The sequence below is a fragment of the Aspergillus fijiensis genome (genome assembly GCF_003184825.1).
Source record: "Aspergillus fijiensis CBS 313.89 unplaced genomic scaffold BO72scaffold_68, whole genome shotgun sequence".
NCBI lineage: Eukaryota > Fungi > Ascomycota > Eurotiomycetes > Eurotiales > Aspergillaceae > Aspergillus > Aspergillus fijiensis.
Genome location: NW_024469044.1, coordinates 130,468 through 147,181, shown reverse-complemented (window position 1 = coordinate 147,181; position 16,714 = coordinate 130,468). Strand labels below are relative to the sequence as shown.

Here is a 16,714-nt window from a genome sequence, read left to right as displayed (position 1 = left end):
GACTCCAAGCCTCCAAGTTTTGTGTTGCGGCATCAGCCGACATGCAATTCTCCAATGTGGCGAATTGAGCAAACAGTTTGTCGCCTACCATGCACATTACCTTGCAATAAACATACTCATCCTCATACAATGTGATCATGGTCACTTCAAGTCAAGACAGTATCCCTGGTTGTTTAGCGTAGATTTCTGGAATTTGATGTCATCGCTTGTTGTTTGCCACCTTCTGCCGTGGCACTGATCTAGTGTACTCAGTAAATGCCGAAGTGTATACGGAGTACACTGTATGTAACTGCATCAGCATAGACAGGCTAAGAATAGGTACTCAGTAACTTAGTTACTGATAAGTATGTAAGCACAGTACCTAAGATCAATGGCTAGACCAAAAAGTGGCTAGCCCGAATTTCGATCCAAGCGGGGAGGCCCCGAAAATCGGGCTGAGATGAAGCTGAATCAGAGCCATGGAAAAGTGGGCCAGAACTCATCAAAAACTACCTCTACGACAAAAGCATCGAACCGGAAATCATATGTTATGTCAGCTAGCTGGTGGGAAATTGGCATGATGTCTCGATCTCCTTGGGACCTGAGGTGGCTTGATCGATCGCCCAGCGGATATCTTAGGTCCTAGGTTGTACTGGTCGCATCCTCACCACTTGGAATTCATGTCATATATACATTCGCAGCCGAATAGAGACTATCACTCGTACGTCTATTTACATCTCACTCCCACGCACATTTCATGTTTGATTGCCTAGCAGAAAGGCCCGACCAGACATTGAAAGCCACACTTATTAGGAAAGCTCTTCAAGTTCCAGCCCCATCCCCTTCCCGATCTTCCGGATCAGTGCCCTTTTCAAGAAGGCTTCGCGCGCAAGTCCACGCGTGTGCCGCGACCAGGTCTCCATCCCGATAACTCCCTTGACCAACGCTGCTTGAAGAGCATAGATAGCTTGCTGAATGCCGCGTTCTTCTGCCACGAGATCGTAGAGCTGTTTCCCGACGACGGTCGGCGCCACGAGAACCTCATCAATAGGAGGTAAACCAGACGCTGCCGTGGTAGCATCGCTGGTGCTGGACGAGGGCGCTCCCGATAGTGAGGAGATACGCGTCTGCGCGTCGCCAATGACTCCATCGGCGCGGTGGAGAGTATGCTGAAGGATGGAAGTATTCGACTGTAATGTCGCATTGAGGGTAGTCAAAGAAGAGATTTCCCCCTGAAGCGTTGCAATGGCAGCGTGAAGAGAGTGAGACTGAGAGAGAAGAGAATGCGCTGCTGATTCGGATTGTGCGATGTTGGTCTGCAGGGTTTCAGAGAGAGTCTTGGAGACAGCATGGAGCAGAGCGTCCTTTTCTGGATTGGGAGGAATGGGGGGTGCGGGGCCGGTAGGTGTGAATGAGGGGAGCTCGAGCTCGAAAGGTGAGGTAAGAAGGTCAGGCGTTTCAGATTTGGGACGCTGCTGCTGCTGTGCCGGTAGAGCTGGTTGATGTTGATGCTGGGGTAAGGGCTGAGCGGGCCCCTGATGAGACGGCCTCTGGGAGTATGCAGTATGTGGCAGAGGTGTCTGTCGTGAGGGCATTTGGGCTGGGACGGGCTGATGAGACAGGCGCCCAAAGTCCTGTGGTGGTACGGTGGGTGCATTGCTCAAAGGCTGAGCGTATGCTTGTCCCTGGGGATATGCTGTTGCTGGCGGAGGGGCATGCTGCGGGTGCTGGTACTGACTTGTAGTCGGCTGGAGAGGGATGCTGCTCTGTTCCGGAGGGTACTGCGACGGCCGGGCTCCAGGGATGTTGATGCTTGATTGCTGCTGGAAAGACAACCTTCGAAGGTCTTGTTCTTTGGGTGGTAACGGGGGAAGCGGAGGGGGAGAATCGTATCGTCCTGCGGGTGAGGACTGCTGTGACTGTGATTCTGGACCCGTGGTCTGGCCAGGCTTCGGAGGAGGCGGAGGAGGGGGAGGTGGCACTTGAGCAGGGCGCTGCGTAGACGCAACGGATGGGACTTGAGTCACTACGGAGCGCCTAGGAGATGATTCGAGCTCGGGGGGTAGTGGAGGCAAAGGCGGAGGTGCCTGCACTTGCGGTGACTGCGGTGGTCGCTGCTGTACAAGTGACTGATGCTTGTATCTCACTGGCGGCTCCTTTGCGAAAACCTCTCGCAATATTAACAAGAAGTCGACCAGAGACGATCTCTGTGATAACTTGTCAGATTCGTGCGCAGGTCGCAAATTCCCGAAAGTACTGACCTCCCATGCTTCAGCCCAGTGTGCCAGGTAGTGATGGTAAACCCTCCCCTCCAGCGTTACGTGCTGACCTACACGCACTGCCATATCTTGGGTTGGTGTAACGTAGACCATAGGGGGTTCTCGAGGATAAGTATTTGGTATCCACAATGTCACAGGAAATCTGTAGACGGTGCCGCGAAACGACACCGGGAGCGTGCCTGACAGTTGGAGAAGCAGGGCCGAGAATCCGGTTTCGTAGGCTAGATAAACAAACAAGTGATTAGCACCTGGACAGAACGAGAAGCAGCCAGATTCGACAAGGAATTTATAACGTACTATAGACTTCAGTCCTTGGCGCGATGGACGGATACTGGGCGAGCGCGTTCGCGACATCGTGGTACGTCCGGTTGGGGTCTTGGTAGGTTAGTCTGGGATCGTAGTGGTCCTGAGGGTAGGCAGTCAGTGAGGTGATGGATAGATTAGCCTAAAACAAGTTGCAAGCTTCCTCACCCGCGTTAAGATGCCGTAGAGCCAGTTAAGTGTCCTCTGCGGCACTGCAGCCATGGCGAGGGAGCTGGGATGGGAGGGAGTGGGAATCGCATGGCGGGGCGGGGGAATGAGTTGGAGTTGGAGGCAGGCGGAGCAGTTGAGGTCAGCGGCGGCCGAGCATCACTCAGCTTCCGCTCCACTTCCCAAGGTCTCTCGGATCCCCATAAATTCCCAGAATTACCACCACACATGATGGTTGGCAATGAGACTAGCTTCGATTGAGCTGTTACAAGCATATATGACCTGATGCATTCTTTCTTGACCAAGAATATCTGCAATATTAGCTATGTCCACCTCTAAAAAGTGGGGACTTAGATGTCAAATTACCTTCAAGGTTCACATGCGTCTGCTACCTTTTCGTCGAAATCCCACCGTCAACATGCCCAGAGCATAGTTCCTGAGTTCGAGGACCCCGACTTAAGATATATTCGAGCTTATAGTGCAATATGCTCTATGAGTTGGCATTCTGGATCTCAGGAACAGTGATCGCGCCTCAAATATCGCACCACTAGGGAGCTGCCGGCGTCAACTGTGGCCCTATCACAGCAACACATCGATATCGATGTACAACCACAAGCGTCTCCAGATCTCTCCCAGTGTATCATCAAGAATGTACCGAAGACTGAGGTCATGGGGCCGTGGTCCTCCCAGTCGCCAGAATGGCACGTGTCAAACACCGTGCGCGGATCATGGCCCACCTGTTGAGCTTGCTATTGTTCTTGACATTGGCCATGATATTGTCTGTCTCAGCTGTCAAGACTGTCAAGACCTCCTTGTCTAGCATTGTTCGCTGGAACAAACCGATGATTGGCATTGTACAAGATTGAGGCCTACAGTGTTCTACTTCTTATATTGTTATACCTCATCCCTGATTCAGTAGAGGCATTGTCTGTCTCGGGGGTTGCACCGCATGGACGATATTACCGGCAATGAGCCATTGGCTATTCATTCATCGAGGCGAACCTGGATACTATATTCAGCAACACGTCTCATGTACTGAATTGTGTACAAATCGCCGGTTAAATGGTCTCTTCGTCTTCCTTTTCAAAGTGGACAACCACGTCTAATCCCAATCACGCTCGCTACTTCGTCTTATCACTCTTTACATTGGACAGCAACAGCATACCAAGGCTCAGAAAGAAGCAATTCGTTGATCGAATTGCCATCATGAGTCCAGAATTCGACCCGTTCACTCAGAATGTCACTTTCCACGCTGCGGACGGCACTCCCTTCAATGTCCCCGTGGAAGCTGTGGACCAGTTCATCCAGTATTGCATCCGCATTTGCATCAATTACGGGGCACAGCTAGGAGCCAGCATTGTCTTGCTGGTGATTCTCCTGCTCCTCACGCGGCCCGAGAAGCGTCGCTCCAGTGTCTACCTCCTCAACTGCTCAGCCCTGCTTCTCAACATCGGGTTGCTTCTCTGCCAGGCCCTGTACTTCACCTCCCCGTTCGTGCACGTCTACGCCTACTTTGGCAGCGACTATTCCCGCGTGCCCCAATCCACATACGCCAATTCAGTTCTCGGAGTCGTGCTGGCCACCCTCCTTCTCATCAGCATTGAAATCTCGCTCGTCCTGCAGGTCCAAGTCGTCTGCGCTAACCTCCGCCGCCGCTACCGGCTCCTCTTGCTCGGTGTGTCCATAGTCGTGGCTCTGGTCCCCACTGGCTTTCGCCTCGGCCTGATGGTCGAGAACTGCAAGACCATCATCCAGGCAGTGACTAGCGCGCCCCTGATCTGGATCCAAAGCGCCGCCAACATCACTCTGACCATCAGCATCTGCTTCTTCTGTACCGTCTTCGTTGCCAAACTGGGCTATGCCATCCGTCAGCGCAGACGCTTGGGGGTCGCCGACTTTGGCCCAATGAAGGTGATCTTTGTAATGGGCTGTCAAACGCTCGTTGTGCCCGGTACGTGCACAACTCTCCTCCCCTTCAGAGAACCCGAGCCCAGTTGATATTGCCCTAAGCGTTTTTCTAACTAAACCATCTAAATATATAGCCCTCTTCTCTATCCTCCACTACGCAGTCAACGTTCCGGAGCTCTCCTCCAACGTCCTCACCCTGGTAACCATCTCCCTGCCCCTCTCCTCCATCTGGGCCGGCGTCGCCCTCGACCACCGCTCCGGCAACAGCAACACCAATAGCAACAACCTGGCCAGCTCGACCTCCTCTCGCCGCAACTTGTGGCAGGTCCTCTCGTTCTCTTACTTCGGGGACGAGAAACACCCCTCCCATTCGGCCTGCACCACATCAACTTCCACGTCCGCCTCCCTCCCAAGAGGCAACAAACCCGGCACCGGCACCGGCACCGGAACCACCTGCTACGCCGACCCAAACCAGAGCCGTCAGCAACAGCAGCAGCAGCAGCAGGATCTAGAAATGGGATATGGAATTGCAGTGGAGCACGATATCTCCGTGCGGAGCGTCAAGCGGGAGAAGGACGTGCTGTGAAAGCCCGCTCGGGTTTCTTGCTTCTGGGCCCGGAGTAGTCGGGGATGGGATGATCATAATCGTAAAGCCGGGCTCAAGAATACCGGGAAGAGGGAGGGGCTGTTGTTAGTAGGGGCTGGGGATAGAAGGGGCTTCGTACGTACTTGGATCTCAAGGGGCGACGGCTGACGCAGTGTGGTCCTTATTGTTCGCCTTCATACTCTTACATTTGACTTTCGTTTCTGCAACTTGACGCAAACGTCATTGTGGATGCGCAACTAGAGAAGGGGGTCGCCGTGCTTTCTAACCTCATTTGTGGGTAACTAGAACTGGGTGCTAATTTATCGCACCGGGCTGTTCGCTACCTTGAGAGGGGGTTTCATTTTCGATTCTTGTTCCGCTTTGTGCACACACGCAGACTAATTTTGTGCTAATTTCATCTTCATTCTATTCCATTTAAAGGCAGAGAGCAATCGATGCACGGTCCATTCACATGATCCAAGTATAAAGTCCAGGAGTAAAGGTATAGAATTACCTACTGAGTAGCAGCTCGCGGCGCCGAATTCTTTTAAACTCTTTTCGTCACATCAAGCGTGTCGAATTAGACTCAAGGTACAACAATACTACCAATACTACGTGCGTGGAAAAGGTGAAAGCTAGAAGAGCTAAGCAATTCCGCCTCGGTCACCGCTCAACCTTCCCGCCCCAGTTTCGCCAGAGACTCCGTTAGGAACTCATTGGCATTCATCAGATCCGTACTGCCGTAGACCACTCTCCGGCGAGGCCCAGTGAACGCACCCGGCCCAGCGCCCCGGACACCACCGGCACTACCACCACCATCCTGTTGACCATTCGCCCGACGGACCCAGTCCTGAAGGTTCCCGTACTCGTCCATGCTACCGCCGCCGACGGTGAAGACGATGGCCTCGTTGAAGCCCTGGCGCCGCTGCCCGAAGGTCGCTGTGGTGCCAGGGCCAGCACCGCCGCCGAAAGCACCCTGGCCCTGGGCATTCCGGGACGCGGAGGCCGGGGGCATGGCGCCGCGAGCGTTGGCGCTGCGAGGGTCAAAGTACAGATAATTCTCCGTCTTGGCGATGGCGGAGCTGGACGCCGAGGCCGGGTCCATGATCGACTCGGTGATCTTGGTCAGGGTGAGGTCCTTGTTAGCCGGGAGAAAGTTCTTGACCCCGGAGATGAGGGAGTCGAAGTTGGCGCCGAGGGCGCCGGAGGTGATGCGGTCGGTCAGTTGGTTGGAGAGTGAAGAGAAGCCGCGGAAGAGATTCGACGATTGTTGCTGTTGCGGCGCGGCGCCCGCCGTCGCCGTCGTCATCATCGTCATGCGCGTGATCTCGCGAACTTGGCGGACGTACGACAATGGGCTGACGTCCAGCACACCCACGCGCGTCAGGGCTTCTTCGAACTGGCTCATCTCGGCCCGGGAGACTTCGGTCTCCGTGCTCAGGAACCAGATGATGAATAAGCGGAGCTTGTCGGTCGGGTTGTTGCCCTTTGTGGAGTCGTTAATGAGGTCCATGATCTGCGTCTTGGACTGTTTAGTGATATTCTCTTCGAGTTCAAAGAAGTTATCCAGCTGGCGGTCTTTGATACCCTTGAGGAGGGCGGTGGCAATGTTCATGTGCATGTCGAGAATGGCTTTCCGTTCCCGCAGTTCAGGTAGTAGCGTTATGGCTGCCTTGAGGTGCTGCGCTGAGGCGCTGGTATCGTTCTGCAGGTCTTCTATAGAAGAAGCCCCAGTCTTTTTGGTTATCTCATTGGCATCCTCTTTGTATCGCGTCAATTCCGCATCGATGTCCTCGGCAACCTGGGGGAAGGGTGCACCGGCATTGCGTTTCCAGAAGAAGTCATTGCTATTCAGGTCGTACGCCCGCTTCGTTACACCCTTTGCTGGGTTTGTATCATCCGTTGTTTCTACTGTGATCCGGTTGAGACGCATCTGCAAAACATCTTGAACAAGGGACTGGTAGGTCCAAGAGTGAGACAACATGGGAACTAAATCCACGTTGCGATCGACAATGACCAGGACCGGTCGCGGTGAAGGCACGCCGGGCGTGGCCTTCTTGCTGGAGAAGAGATTGTCTTTCGAGTTGAGGATATGATCGCGGAGCTTGCGATCGAGTTTAGTAGCTATCAGCTCCGCCGCCCCGCCCTTGGGACACCTAATGATGGGAATCGAACCTATTTGCATGTTAGCCAACACACGATTACGGACGGAACCCAAGTCCTACCCATCGTAACGCTGACGCTGAACAGCCCGCTGACAATCCGATCGACGATAACATCCAAGTCATCGTCGCTTGTTTGTGCACTGTTGATCTTCCAGTAGGCATCGTTGCCTAATCCCAGGCTAAAGAGGTCTGGCTCCGCAACAATGAAGTTCAGGTACTGGTCAAAGACCTGTGCGACATGTTCTGCGGTGCCTGTAGTTGCGATCTGAGAGGCAAAGTCTTCCAGCAGGGGTCGAGGTACGGAGGACAGGAAGTTTATGTAGGCGGGGGAATAGAGACCGCGGGAGAGGTCATTGGTGATCGCCTGGATGTTGGCAGCGGTAGGCTCGACGAGATAGATGACAGGTACATCGGGTATCGGATAGCGATTGGCGTTGATGTTGCTTGTGGTCTATGTCAGTTGAAGGTCTGGCCAAGTATTAAGTCCACACGCAGGGGACCCCGTACAGATGGATTGTGACCCCCCATGTCCTAAGATCATTGACACGCAGGACGCTGCTAATCACATCTCGTCCCAGGTTATCAAATACCAAGACTTTCCAAATCGGATCCCCGTCCTCGTTCAAGACGGGAGTTGAGAACAGGCCCTGGGCAGAGCCGTCGGGGTGGGTTTCGTCGGTGGGATGTGTATCGTGATTCAAGTTTAGTAATTTTTGAATGGAAGCTGAGTGAGATTTAGACCTGTGCGATCGCAGCGATGATCGAGAAGGGAGGCTGAAACCTACCGACCTGACGGTCACGGAGGGAGGTGGAATGCGATGCCATCATGCGGACTTGCTGCAACACCCCGGACGGTTTCACGATCACCTGAATTGACTCAATATCATGACCAGTTGGAGTTAGGCGATGAGAGTACCACAGTGGCTGTGAAGACCGAGAGCAAGATTAGAAGGAGGTAGTGGGGTATAAGAAGATGTTAATTGCAAAGACGAAAAGGACAGCGTAAGGTGTCACGGGTAAGTTGCGCAGTGTAGATCCAGATCGGGGAAGTAGTTGGGTCGGTCGGGTCGGTCGATGAGACCGTCTCGCAGTACTCCGTACTAATGAGTAACTTAGTACTCCGTACCGGAGACGCTCTCCACCTGGCACATCCTGAGCTCATCCTGAGCTGTCCCGCTCAAACCAGACAAACCAGACAAACCAGACAAAAGGTCTGTTTAACATCTCACGTGATAGGAGCTATCGCTGAACGGGCGTAGAGACTTAGGTTGAGGCGCCCGCCCAATAACGCAACTGGAACAACCGATTGCCGCCCGCCGGCTTTTTCAGTCTTACCACCTCACCCTCACCCACTAACTACCTAACTTACCCACTACCTACCAATCCTCCTTCCTCCTCCCCCTCTCTCCTCCTTCCAAGTTCCAATTCCCTCCTTCTCCCTCCCCAAGAATCAATCCCCTTCCACCTTCCACCTTCCACCTTCCGCCTTCCCACCTTCCCACCTACCCCCTCCCCCTTCCCCTCCAAGTCCCTTCCATCACCATCACTTCCCTCCTCGTAAAGCAAATGATTATGCTGCTCAACTGCCGTTCCGAGTGGCTCTTTGTATAACATCTCTTCAGATCATTTTCTAAAGTCGAGATTTAAGGAAGCTGAAGAAGGACAAGAAAAGGCGAGGCAGTACGAGCAGGAAGGAGTTTTCGCCCCCCTCCCTTCTCCCGCTCCAGCTGAATTGCCTCTGCAGACAAGGTCAGGGAAGAGGTTTGAAGACTAGCAAGAGTGACAAGGTTACCTACAAACAAGCATAAGCGTTTGCTTTGGAAAAGACAGACGGCAGGCAAAGAAAAGAGAAGTGAAGAGAAGTGAAGCTATACGGAGACTACAAAGTACAGTACGTACTTGGGCCGGTGTATTCGAAACCAGAGTTGGGCCCAGCCTCTTCCTGTTCTAAAAAACATAACTGCTGCTCTGCTGTGGTGTCGTTTGACTACTACACTGGGCCGACAGCGCGCGCGCAAGAGAAGACGGGCGTGGACGTGACATACTAAGGAGGAAGCAAGGCCAATCCAGGCACAGGGCGGCAACAGCAGTTGCGGCATCGACCTCTGCCATCTACTCTACTTCATCACATTCTATTTCCATTTGCTCGCTCACTCATTCTCACACACTCATTTTTGAGCCAAACAATCTAGAGATCAGAGAGATTGGTTTCCAGGTGTGGTTTCCCTTCCCCCCTTTCGTTTTTTCTCCTTTCATCCCAATCATTCGCGATATTCCACCTAAAGTGAGGAAGACAAGGCTGGGCCGGAAGAGAAGTCAACTACTCTTTTTGCCACTCATCCTTGAGCCTCGCTCTGACCGGGTGTTACCGCTTTCCCTGTTATTCCTTTGAATTCCGACGTATCAGCAAACTCACAGGCTGACAAACTCGGCCAGCATCCTTGATTCGTTGCAGCGGGCTTCCGGACCAGATTTGCTGCGCCGCCGTTGCTCAAGGAGCTTGGACCAATAGACTTATCGTGATTGCGCCCCCCACTCAAGTTTGAAGTCTTTAAGAGCGGCATTCGATCTTGTCCCAACTTGGCAACCTCCCGGCACGTGGATGCATGTGACTCTTAACCACTTTGGGTCAAATCCATCCTGCACTGGCCTATACTAGTACCTTTTCATAACATACCCCCAACAACTCCCTCTCCCCACCGTCCTTACCTTATACCACTGGCGGCAATTGCTGTCGTTTCTGTTGCTGCAACTGCTATAAAGCAGGAGGCAAAGCGTGGAGATAGACCGGAAGCATGGAGCAGTCGCCGCCGCAAAACATCATGCCCGGGCTGCACCGCGCGCCAGTAGATCCCGGCTCGTTACCGCTGCCTGAGTACTGGAACAGCTTCGAACCACTGTATACAAACTCCGATCCTTCGCTTCAACATGCACATCCTCCACAACAGCAATTACACCAACAGCCTCCCCCCCAACCTCAGTCGCAGTCGCAGTCTCGATCGCAATCCCGATTGCAATCGCAACCACAGCCACAGCAACAGCAGTCACAGCAGCCACAACAACCGCAACAGCAACAACAACAACAACAATCATCACATCAGCCGCTAGGAATTAGCTGGGATCATCCGGTTTTCGGTCAGAACCCTCCATCGCGGAGTCCGTTACCGACCCCTCAAGATCAGAATCATGGTCTGTATTCCTCCTCCCCGCAATCATGGCGCGCAGCTGCATTACATCCACAACCCATCTTACCGGCAACCGCTCATCCGATCGGGATGACTTCGCAATATCGTCAAGCACCGCAATTCTCCTCAGCACATCCTGCATATGACACGCAGCCCCTCCCGGCATCGGACAGCGCCCACTTCCCATCCTACACATTTCCGCGATCCTACTATTCTCCTCAGAATCTGCCAGTGCCTGATGTCTTTCCTCAATCTCATATGCATTCGCCTCCCGCGGCGCAGCCACAGCCTCAAGCGACACATTTCCGATCCGACCCACACCCACACCATGTCCCGCAGTACTCACTACCTGCAGGCTACGCTGAAAGAAATTCAGTATGTCAATTTTACTTTTCTGAACTCTGACAAGCTGTGCTAACTGGTTTCAAGCAAGTACCGATGGATTACAACACCGAGTTCACTCGGTCAACTCCTCCCGTATCTAATCAAACCATTAACCCGCAGTTCCTCAGCTCTGCACAGCAAGCTGCTGCTAATCAACAAGCCGCCCTTCACTCTAATAACCTTCTCTACCTCAACCCATCTGAATATGATCGCACAGATGAACCAAAGTAGGTCTATCTCGCCTGCCTTCTCCAGTCGTACGCGCGCTCTGACACCATTCAGGCTCTACACGTTTTATCGGGAAGACTTGCAGATGCCACCGGCAATGGGGCAGTCCGTAGCCCCTAGCCAACCGATTGCCCCTAAACCGCAATCTGCATACGAGTTTGTGTTACCCCTCAATGGTACGTTGTGTTACACCGCGGTTGCTGAAGATCCCGCTGAACGAACTAGGTCCCAATTTGGCTCAATCACTGGCGGCTGCAAAGGGCGGAAAGGCCAAGAAACCGGCAACGAAGAAACAGACAACCTCTCAATCCACCAAGACGACCGTCAAGGGAAGTAGTAAGAAGGTGGACGGGACAGCTGAGTCTTCCGAATCAGAGACCGACAGTTCCGACTCGGAGCTTGAGATCGAGGATCGGGCACCCGAAGAGCCGTCTCCCCTGCCTGTGTCTCGTCCTAGTGAGCCCGAAGCTGCTGCGAAGTATGATGCTCTAAAGGCCGTGTGGTCTCCACGTAATCGACGGCCCAATGTGGACAAGGTCAAGAGTGCGCTGGTCGCATTCAAAGACGTTGTGAAAACCGTAAGGGATGCATGGAAAGACAGCTCCCAAGCCATGAAGGCGGCCGAGAATACCGGCAATAATGATAAAGCAGCCCAGCTGAAGAAGGATGTGGTCTTACAGCGCCGTCTCATGGATGTGGTCGTTTGTGCGACTTTGGAAATGGGCCATCCAATAATCGTCGAGAAGTATGTCCTTTTTCTTTTTCCTCTTCTTTTTCTTCTTCCTTTTCGCTTCTGCCCCCTGCCGCACCTAGCATGGTCGTTGCCGTCGTGACTTTAGAAGTCAGAAACGAAATATGAGCCTTTCCCATGTAGTCTACCTAGTGTGGGTTTTGGCATCTATTAAAGGAGTGTCTGTCAGTAAGGGTGAATAATGCTCACTCCTCAGAGTGGAGAGTCCAACCTGGTCGAGTCGCTTGGTCCTAAACCAAGACAACATGACTGGGAAGGGTTTCCCTTTCCGAGGACAAAGAAATTGGTCCCTGCCGATAGAGACTGGGTGCTTCCGCAATGCTCGTTGAGTATGGACTGGCCACCGGCTTGGCTCCACCAGTCATGGGGGCTGCAGATACGGTCACTTATAATCTTCGTTGCTTGAGCCTGTTTACAGTTTGACGGAGGAAAATAGATTACTGACGTTTACAGGTTGGGTGAGCATCCCATAGCTGTGGCAGCCATGTATTCGTTCTTGCTGGACCGACACCAGGCTGCTGACATCAACGGAACATTGACCCTAAATATACTCAAGGTAAGCGGTGCCGCCCATTATCCCTTCATTTGACAGAACGCTGATCACCATGCGTAGTTGCTTTCGCGCTTTGTTACTATGGACGAAGATGTGCTACAGAAGACCAATGTTGCCAAGCTGTTGCCTAGATTTGTTAAAAAGGGTGGCCCAGCTGTCAGAGACTTGGCGCAGAAGATCATGGACAATGCTGCGGCCTCTACCAGAAGGAAACAGGATACTGCGAAGCCAGCGGCCAAGGACGGCTCGCCTAGTAAGCAAACAAGCACTGTCACTGCTACGGCTGCCCCCGACGGCGCTCGGGCAGAACTCGCTGGATCTAAAAGACCTCGCGATACTGAAAGCAATGGACAGCCGGCGACGAAGCGAGTAGTCGTAGCGTCTCATGCCAAGAATGCTGCGAAGCCCGTTAGCGCTGTGGCACCTGTGCGGCGGCCACAAGAGGCAGGCCCGGAGAACAAGGCAGCGGCAGCGGCAGCGGCAGCGCAGCCCTCTCGTCCGAAGACTAATATTGTGGCGCCGAAGCCAACCAATCTGTTTGGAAGTCTTTCGTCGGCCTCGAAACGACCGGGAACATCGAATGCTGAGCGAGCAGCGGCAGCAGCGGCGAAGACCAGGTAAGATGATTGCACGAGATGATAAAGACACAACTGTGTGATTAATGAATCCCAAGCAGCAACCCCTCGGAAAGGAAAGAACCCCAGCCTGCACCTCCGCGGCCAACTTTCTCGTTCGGGGACCTTATGGCAGACCTGAACAAGCCGAAGGAGACGACTCCTGCTCAGCCGTCCGAACCCAAGTCGCCCGAGACGGAGGAAGAACGGAAGAGGCGCCTTCGTAAGGAGGCTCGACGCCGGCTGCGGGTCACCTGGAAGCCTGACGAGTCGCTAACTGAAGTCCGGCTCTTCACCCATGACCCTGACGAGGAGCTTGGTCCCGGCGATCGCATGCAGCGTGAAGCGGGTGATGTGAAGGGTGAAGGTAGTGTGCTGAAGCTTCACCGTGATCTCGACGAGGAGGAAGACGAAGAAGGCGGCTTTCGCGAGGAACAGTTGCTCGAATACCTTCTGCCGTCCGGTAAGTCTCACTGAAGATACTCGGGTGTCGGCCTTTGGAGTCACTGACAATCCTTTAGAAATCGACTTCGAGGACATGCCTTACGAGGAACGTGGCCGGAACTTCATCAAGCGTGGTGGCATTGAAGTTCCGGAAAGTGCGGAGAGGAAGGCTCAAGAGTATCGTGAGGCAACGACCCTTATGGTGTTCTATACTTCGCCTGCGGACGTGCCGTCAACGCCCAAAGAGCCCCCGCCACCCGACAATGAAGAACCCACAACTGTCGCGGTCTCCTTTGGCGAGGTTCCGGACCATGTCAAGGTGCGTATCCCGTTTTTGTATGTCGCACGAACCGACTGCGTGCTCACAATATCTCCGCAGGCCCGTCAAAACCGATATATCGCAGCGGTCAAACCTCAGCCGCCACCTGCAGCCGCGCCCGCAGCAAGCGCTCAAGCGCCATTCGATATTTCGAATCTCTTGAAGATTATTCAGAGTGCGCCCCAACAACCAAAATCAACCCCTCCCCCCCAGACTCAGCCGGCAGCCGCGCCCATCTCGGATCTCGAACGGACGTTCAGCATGTTCTGTCAGCCGCAGCCGCAGCCGCAGCCACAGCCAACCTCTCAGCCTCCCATGTTGCAGATGCCCCAGTTTCCTGCAGCCCCTCAGCCTGCAACAGGCCAGGCCATTGATCTCCAAAATATCCTGGCAATCATGAATGCACAAAAGCAGATGCAGCCGGCGGCTACTGCCCCGCAAGCTCCACCGTCTCAACCCAGCATTGCGCCCAATCTCGCTGCCATTTTCTCCCAGATCAATGGCCAGAACCAGCCCACCGCAGGCAACCCGCCTCAACACACTGGGCATTTTGAGGACCCGGAGCGCAAGCGCCTTCGCGAGTCTGGTGGATATGATGGGACCGATGATGACAGGTACAGCTATCCCAAGCGGAACAGGTATAATGATCTTGGCAAGAAGCATGTAAGTATCTCTCGGTAAATCCAATCATCATGCAGGCAACGAGCTAACTGGCAGATAGCCCAAGGCAGGGTCTGTACCTTGCCGGTATTGGCAGAGCGGGAAATGCCGCAAAGGTGATGATTGCACATATCGCCACGATCCGTTGATTTAAACGTAATATTGTTCTCCCCCTCTTCATCTTCTGATACCCTCTGCCGACGCCTTCTTCTCGCTTCTGTCCCTTTCTTACATCATTGTATTTGCTCGGCAGACACCAAAAAAACACCTACTCTTTTAAAATGTACACTGTACCCTTGCATATGCCTCTGCTGCTGTCAATTTTCGGCGTCATTATGTCTGGCAAGCTGGTTTTCCTTGCAACCATCTGTGTGTTGATGACATGATACCATAGTTACCTCTGTGATTGCATATCATGCATGGGATTCGACGGAGTTTGTTGATTGTGGATGAGCTTCTTTCGTTGTTTACTTCTTCGTTTTCTCTTTATTCTTCATCACTATCCATCCTACCTTTTCTTCGGATCGTTCACATTGCTCGGCTGGGGTATGGCCATATATTGTTGTATGGTTTTCACCAGATCGATATGTATATTACTGATGTTTAGCTGGAAGATTATCAATATGAGGCCAGCTTCGATCGGACGAAATCGGTGTGTCAGAGCTTGCGCCTGGGCTTCTCCCTTCTTACATGTTCTCAATCAATATCATCATAGCTACTCCGGTCAAATTTCTCAAGGCGCAATTCAGTAGTGTAACCACTGAGGTTATCGGCTTAGGTAATACACTAACACTCGAACGATCAGTCAGGTGCTTTTGATCTGTATGTAGCTGTATCAACTGCGTACCCAGTAGTCTCCAAACCTCTCCATCATCCACCTCTATCTCAGTTCTCAAACCTGCATCAGAAACGCAATTCGACCACTGCACCAAGTCTCGATAATGACCTACCCGCTCACCCACCTAATCATCGTCTGTTGTCACGCCATATACAAGGGTGGTCCAACCCACGGCCTCTCCGAGGACGAATGGTCAGTGTTGTATCCTACTTCTAAACTTCTGTTTGACTACTCGTGCCAAGAACCCAGCTCCGGATATTGACACTGTTGAAGGGAAATCGAACCCTTCCAGAAAGGCGAAACGCCCACGTTCACCGCACACGTCAAGGCGGGCCTCTGTCTCGCAGCCCAGGATCCGGACAGCCTGCTTGTGTTCTCGGGGTATGTCTACCCACACTCCCGCTATCTCTATCGCCGGGGAGTGCCCTCAATCCGGGCTAGTTGGTCTCCAAGAGAAGAGGGCACATACGGGATGCAAACTGATCGGGAACGATGGGGTGCCAATATACAGGGGCCCTACGAAACCGACCCGCACGCCTCTAGCGGAAGGGGAATCATATCTTGTAAGTTCCTGCCTAGCTTATAGCACACAGTACCAGTCTATCTATTTCGTGTTAGGCGCAGTATCTACCTAACCGTGAGTGTGGACTACACTCACCCACAATTCTATCAAAAACGATATTCTCGGAGAAAACGAGCATGGACCGATGAACCCCCCCCCAACACAGTCTCACGCAAAGCAAGCCCCAATTGTCACTCACATATACATACTCATAACCCAACTAGAACCTGGCCCGCGCCAACAACTACTTCCAATTCGCCCCAGCTATCGACCCGACTCGGCTCGTCGCCGAGAACCGCGCCACCGACTCCTACCAGAATGTCCTGTTCTCACTGCTCCGGTTCCGGGCGGTGGCTGGCAGGTATCCGACGCGGGTGACGGTGGTGACGCATGCGTTCAAGCGGGCGCGGTTCGCGGAGGTGCACTTTCCGGCTGTCGGGCTGGGAGGGTCCGAGTCGAGGGTCGAGGTCGAGGTCGTGGGCATCAATCCGCCGGAGGTGGTGACGCCGTTACGGGAGTTGGTAGCGGGGGAGGAGGAGAGGGGGATTGGGGTGTGGAGGGGGGATAGGTATGGGGTTGGGCGGGTGTTAGGGGGGAAGAGGGCGGCGAGGGGGTGGACGGTGGGTATGGAGGAGGGGGTTCTGAGGGATGTCGATGGGTTGGAGGGGGTGGTCGAGGCGTTGGTTCGGTGGAAGGGAGGGAGGAGTGGGAATGAGTGGTTCGACGGGTTGGAGGAATTGCCTTGGTACGTTTAGCGATAGTAGGTAGCTGAAGGAGTGCCTTGGCTC

At 53.5% G+C, this 16,714-nt stretch overlaps 5 protein-coding genes across 5 annotated transcripts; 3 read left to right on the top strand and 2 right to left on the bottom strand.

Moving 5' to 3' along the window:
• Positions 1 to 644: 644 nt before the first annotated feature.
• Positions 645 to 2,830, bottom strand: BO72DRAFT_452325 (putative endosomal sorting complex protein TSG101). The gene is made up of 4 exons (XM_040945704.1): positions 2,730 to 2,830; positions 2,556 to 2,664; positions 2,241 to 2,479; positions 645 to 2,186 (listed from the first exon to the last, which is right to left on the bottom strand). The coding sequence occupies exons 1-4, from the start codon at positions 2,781 to 2,783 to the stop codon at positions 789 to 791; spliced, it is 1,800 nt and encodes a 599-aa protein (XP_040796850.1). The 5' UTR covers positions 2,784 to 2,830; the 3' UTR covers positions 645 to 788.
• Positions 2,831 to 3,935: 1,105 nt separating this feature from the next.
• Positions 3,936 to 5,223, top strand: preB (alpha-factor pheromone receptor STE2; the record flags this gene model as incomplete). Its single annotated transcript, XM_040947123.1, has 2 exons — positions 3,936 to 4,680; positions 4,772 to 5,223. 2 exons carry the CDS (start codon positions 3,936 to 3,938, stop codon positions 5,221 to 5,223), a joined length of 1,197 nt encoding a protein of 398 aa, XP_040796849.1.
• Positions 5,224 to 5,671: 448 nt separating this feature from the next.
• sly1 (syntaxin-binding protein) lies at positions 5,672 to 8,433 on the bottom strand. The gene is made up of 4 exons (XM_040942520.1): positions 8,174 to 8,433; positions 7,896 to 8,112; positions 7,449 to 7,831; positions 5,672 to 7,398 (listed from the first exon to the last, which is right to left on the bottom strand). Exons 1-4 carry the CDS (start codon positions 8,214 to 8,216, stop codon positions 5,894 to 5,896), a joined length of 2,148 nt encoding a protein of 715 aa, XP_040796848.1. The 5' UTR covers positions 8,217 to 8,433; the 3' UTR covers positions 5,672 to 5,893.
• Positions 8,434 to 9,990: 1,557 nt separating this feature from the next.
• On the top strand, positions 9,991 to 14,828 carry BO72DRAFT_258170 (uncharacterized protein). Its single transcript, XM_040940105.1, has 10 exons — positions 9,991 to 10,948; positions 11,003 to 11,184; positions 11,240 to 11,361; positions 11,411 to 11,930; positions 12,390 to 12,492; positions 12,550 to 13,106; positions 13,166 to 13,566; positions 13,625 to 13,866; positions 13,927 to 14,529; positions 14,588 to 14,828. Exons 1-10 carry the CDS (start codon positions 10,184 to 10,186, stop codon positions 14,678 to 14,680), a joined length of 3,588 nt encoding a protein of 1,195 aa, XP_040796847.1. The 5' UTR covers positions 9,991 to 10,183; the 3' UTR covers positions 14,681 to 14,828.
• Positions 14,829 to 15,467: 639 nt separating this feature from the next.
• BO72DRAFT_531577 (DUF218 domain protein) lies at positions 15,468 to 16,681 on the top strand (the record flags this gene model as incomplete). The annotated part of the gene is made up of 4 exons (XM_040950376.1): positions 15,468 to 15,556; positions 15,638 to 15,745; positions 15,876 to 15,927; positions 16,151 to 16,681. 4 exons carry the CDS (start codon positions 15,468 to 15,470, stop codon positions 16,679 to 16,681), a joined length of 780 nt encoding a protein of 259 aa, XP_040796846.1.
• Positions 16,682 to 16,714: the final 33 nt, after the last annotated feature.

What these genes read in the sequence shown, in the direction of transcription:
- sly1 (XM_040942520.1), bottom strand. Translation starts at nt 8,216, where the DNA reads ATGATGGCATCGCATTCCACCTCCCTCCGTGACCGTCAGGTCG. An exon ending in CCTCCGTGACCGTCAGGTCG is followed by an intron (nt 8,113 to 8,173) that starts GTAGGTTTCAGC and finishes AATCTCACTCAG; the next exon opens with CTTCCATTCAAAAATTACTA. An exon ending in CAGCGTCAGCGTTACGATGG is followed by an intron (nt 7,399 to 7,448) that starts GTAGGACTTGGG and finishes ACATGCAAATAG; the next exon opens with GTTCGATTCCCATCATTAGG.
- BO72DRAFT_258170 (XM_040940105.1), top strand. Translation starts at nt 10,184, where the DNA reads ATGGAGCAGTCGCCGCCGCAAAACATCATGCCCGGGCTGCACCGCGCG. An exon ending in GATCGCACAGATGAACCAAA is followed by an intron (nt 11,185 to 11,239) that starts GTAGGTCTATCT and finishes GACACCATTCAG; the next exon opens with GCTCTACACGTTTTATCGGG. An exon ending in CGAATACCTTCTGCCGTCCG is followed by an intron (nt 13,567 to 13,624) that starts GTAAGTCTCACT and finishes ACAATCCTTTAG; the next exon opens with AAATCGACTTCGAGGACATG.
- BO72DRAFT_452325 (XM_040945704.1), bottom strand. Translation starts at nt 2,783, where the DNA reads ATGGCTGCAGTGCCGCAGAGGACACTTAACTGGCTCTACGGCATCTTA. An exon ending in TCTACGGCATCTTAACGCGG is followed by an intron (nt 2,665 to 2,729) that starts GTGAGGAAGCTT and finishes GCCTACCCTCAG; the next exon opens with GACCACTACGATCCCAGACT. An exon ending in GCCAAGGACTGAAGTCTATA is followed by an intron (nt 2,480 to 2,555) that starts GTACGTTATAAA and finishes TTGTTTATCTAG; the next exon opens with CCTACGAAACCGGATTCTCG.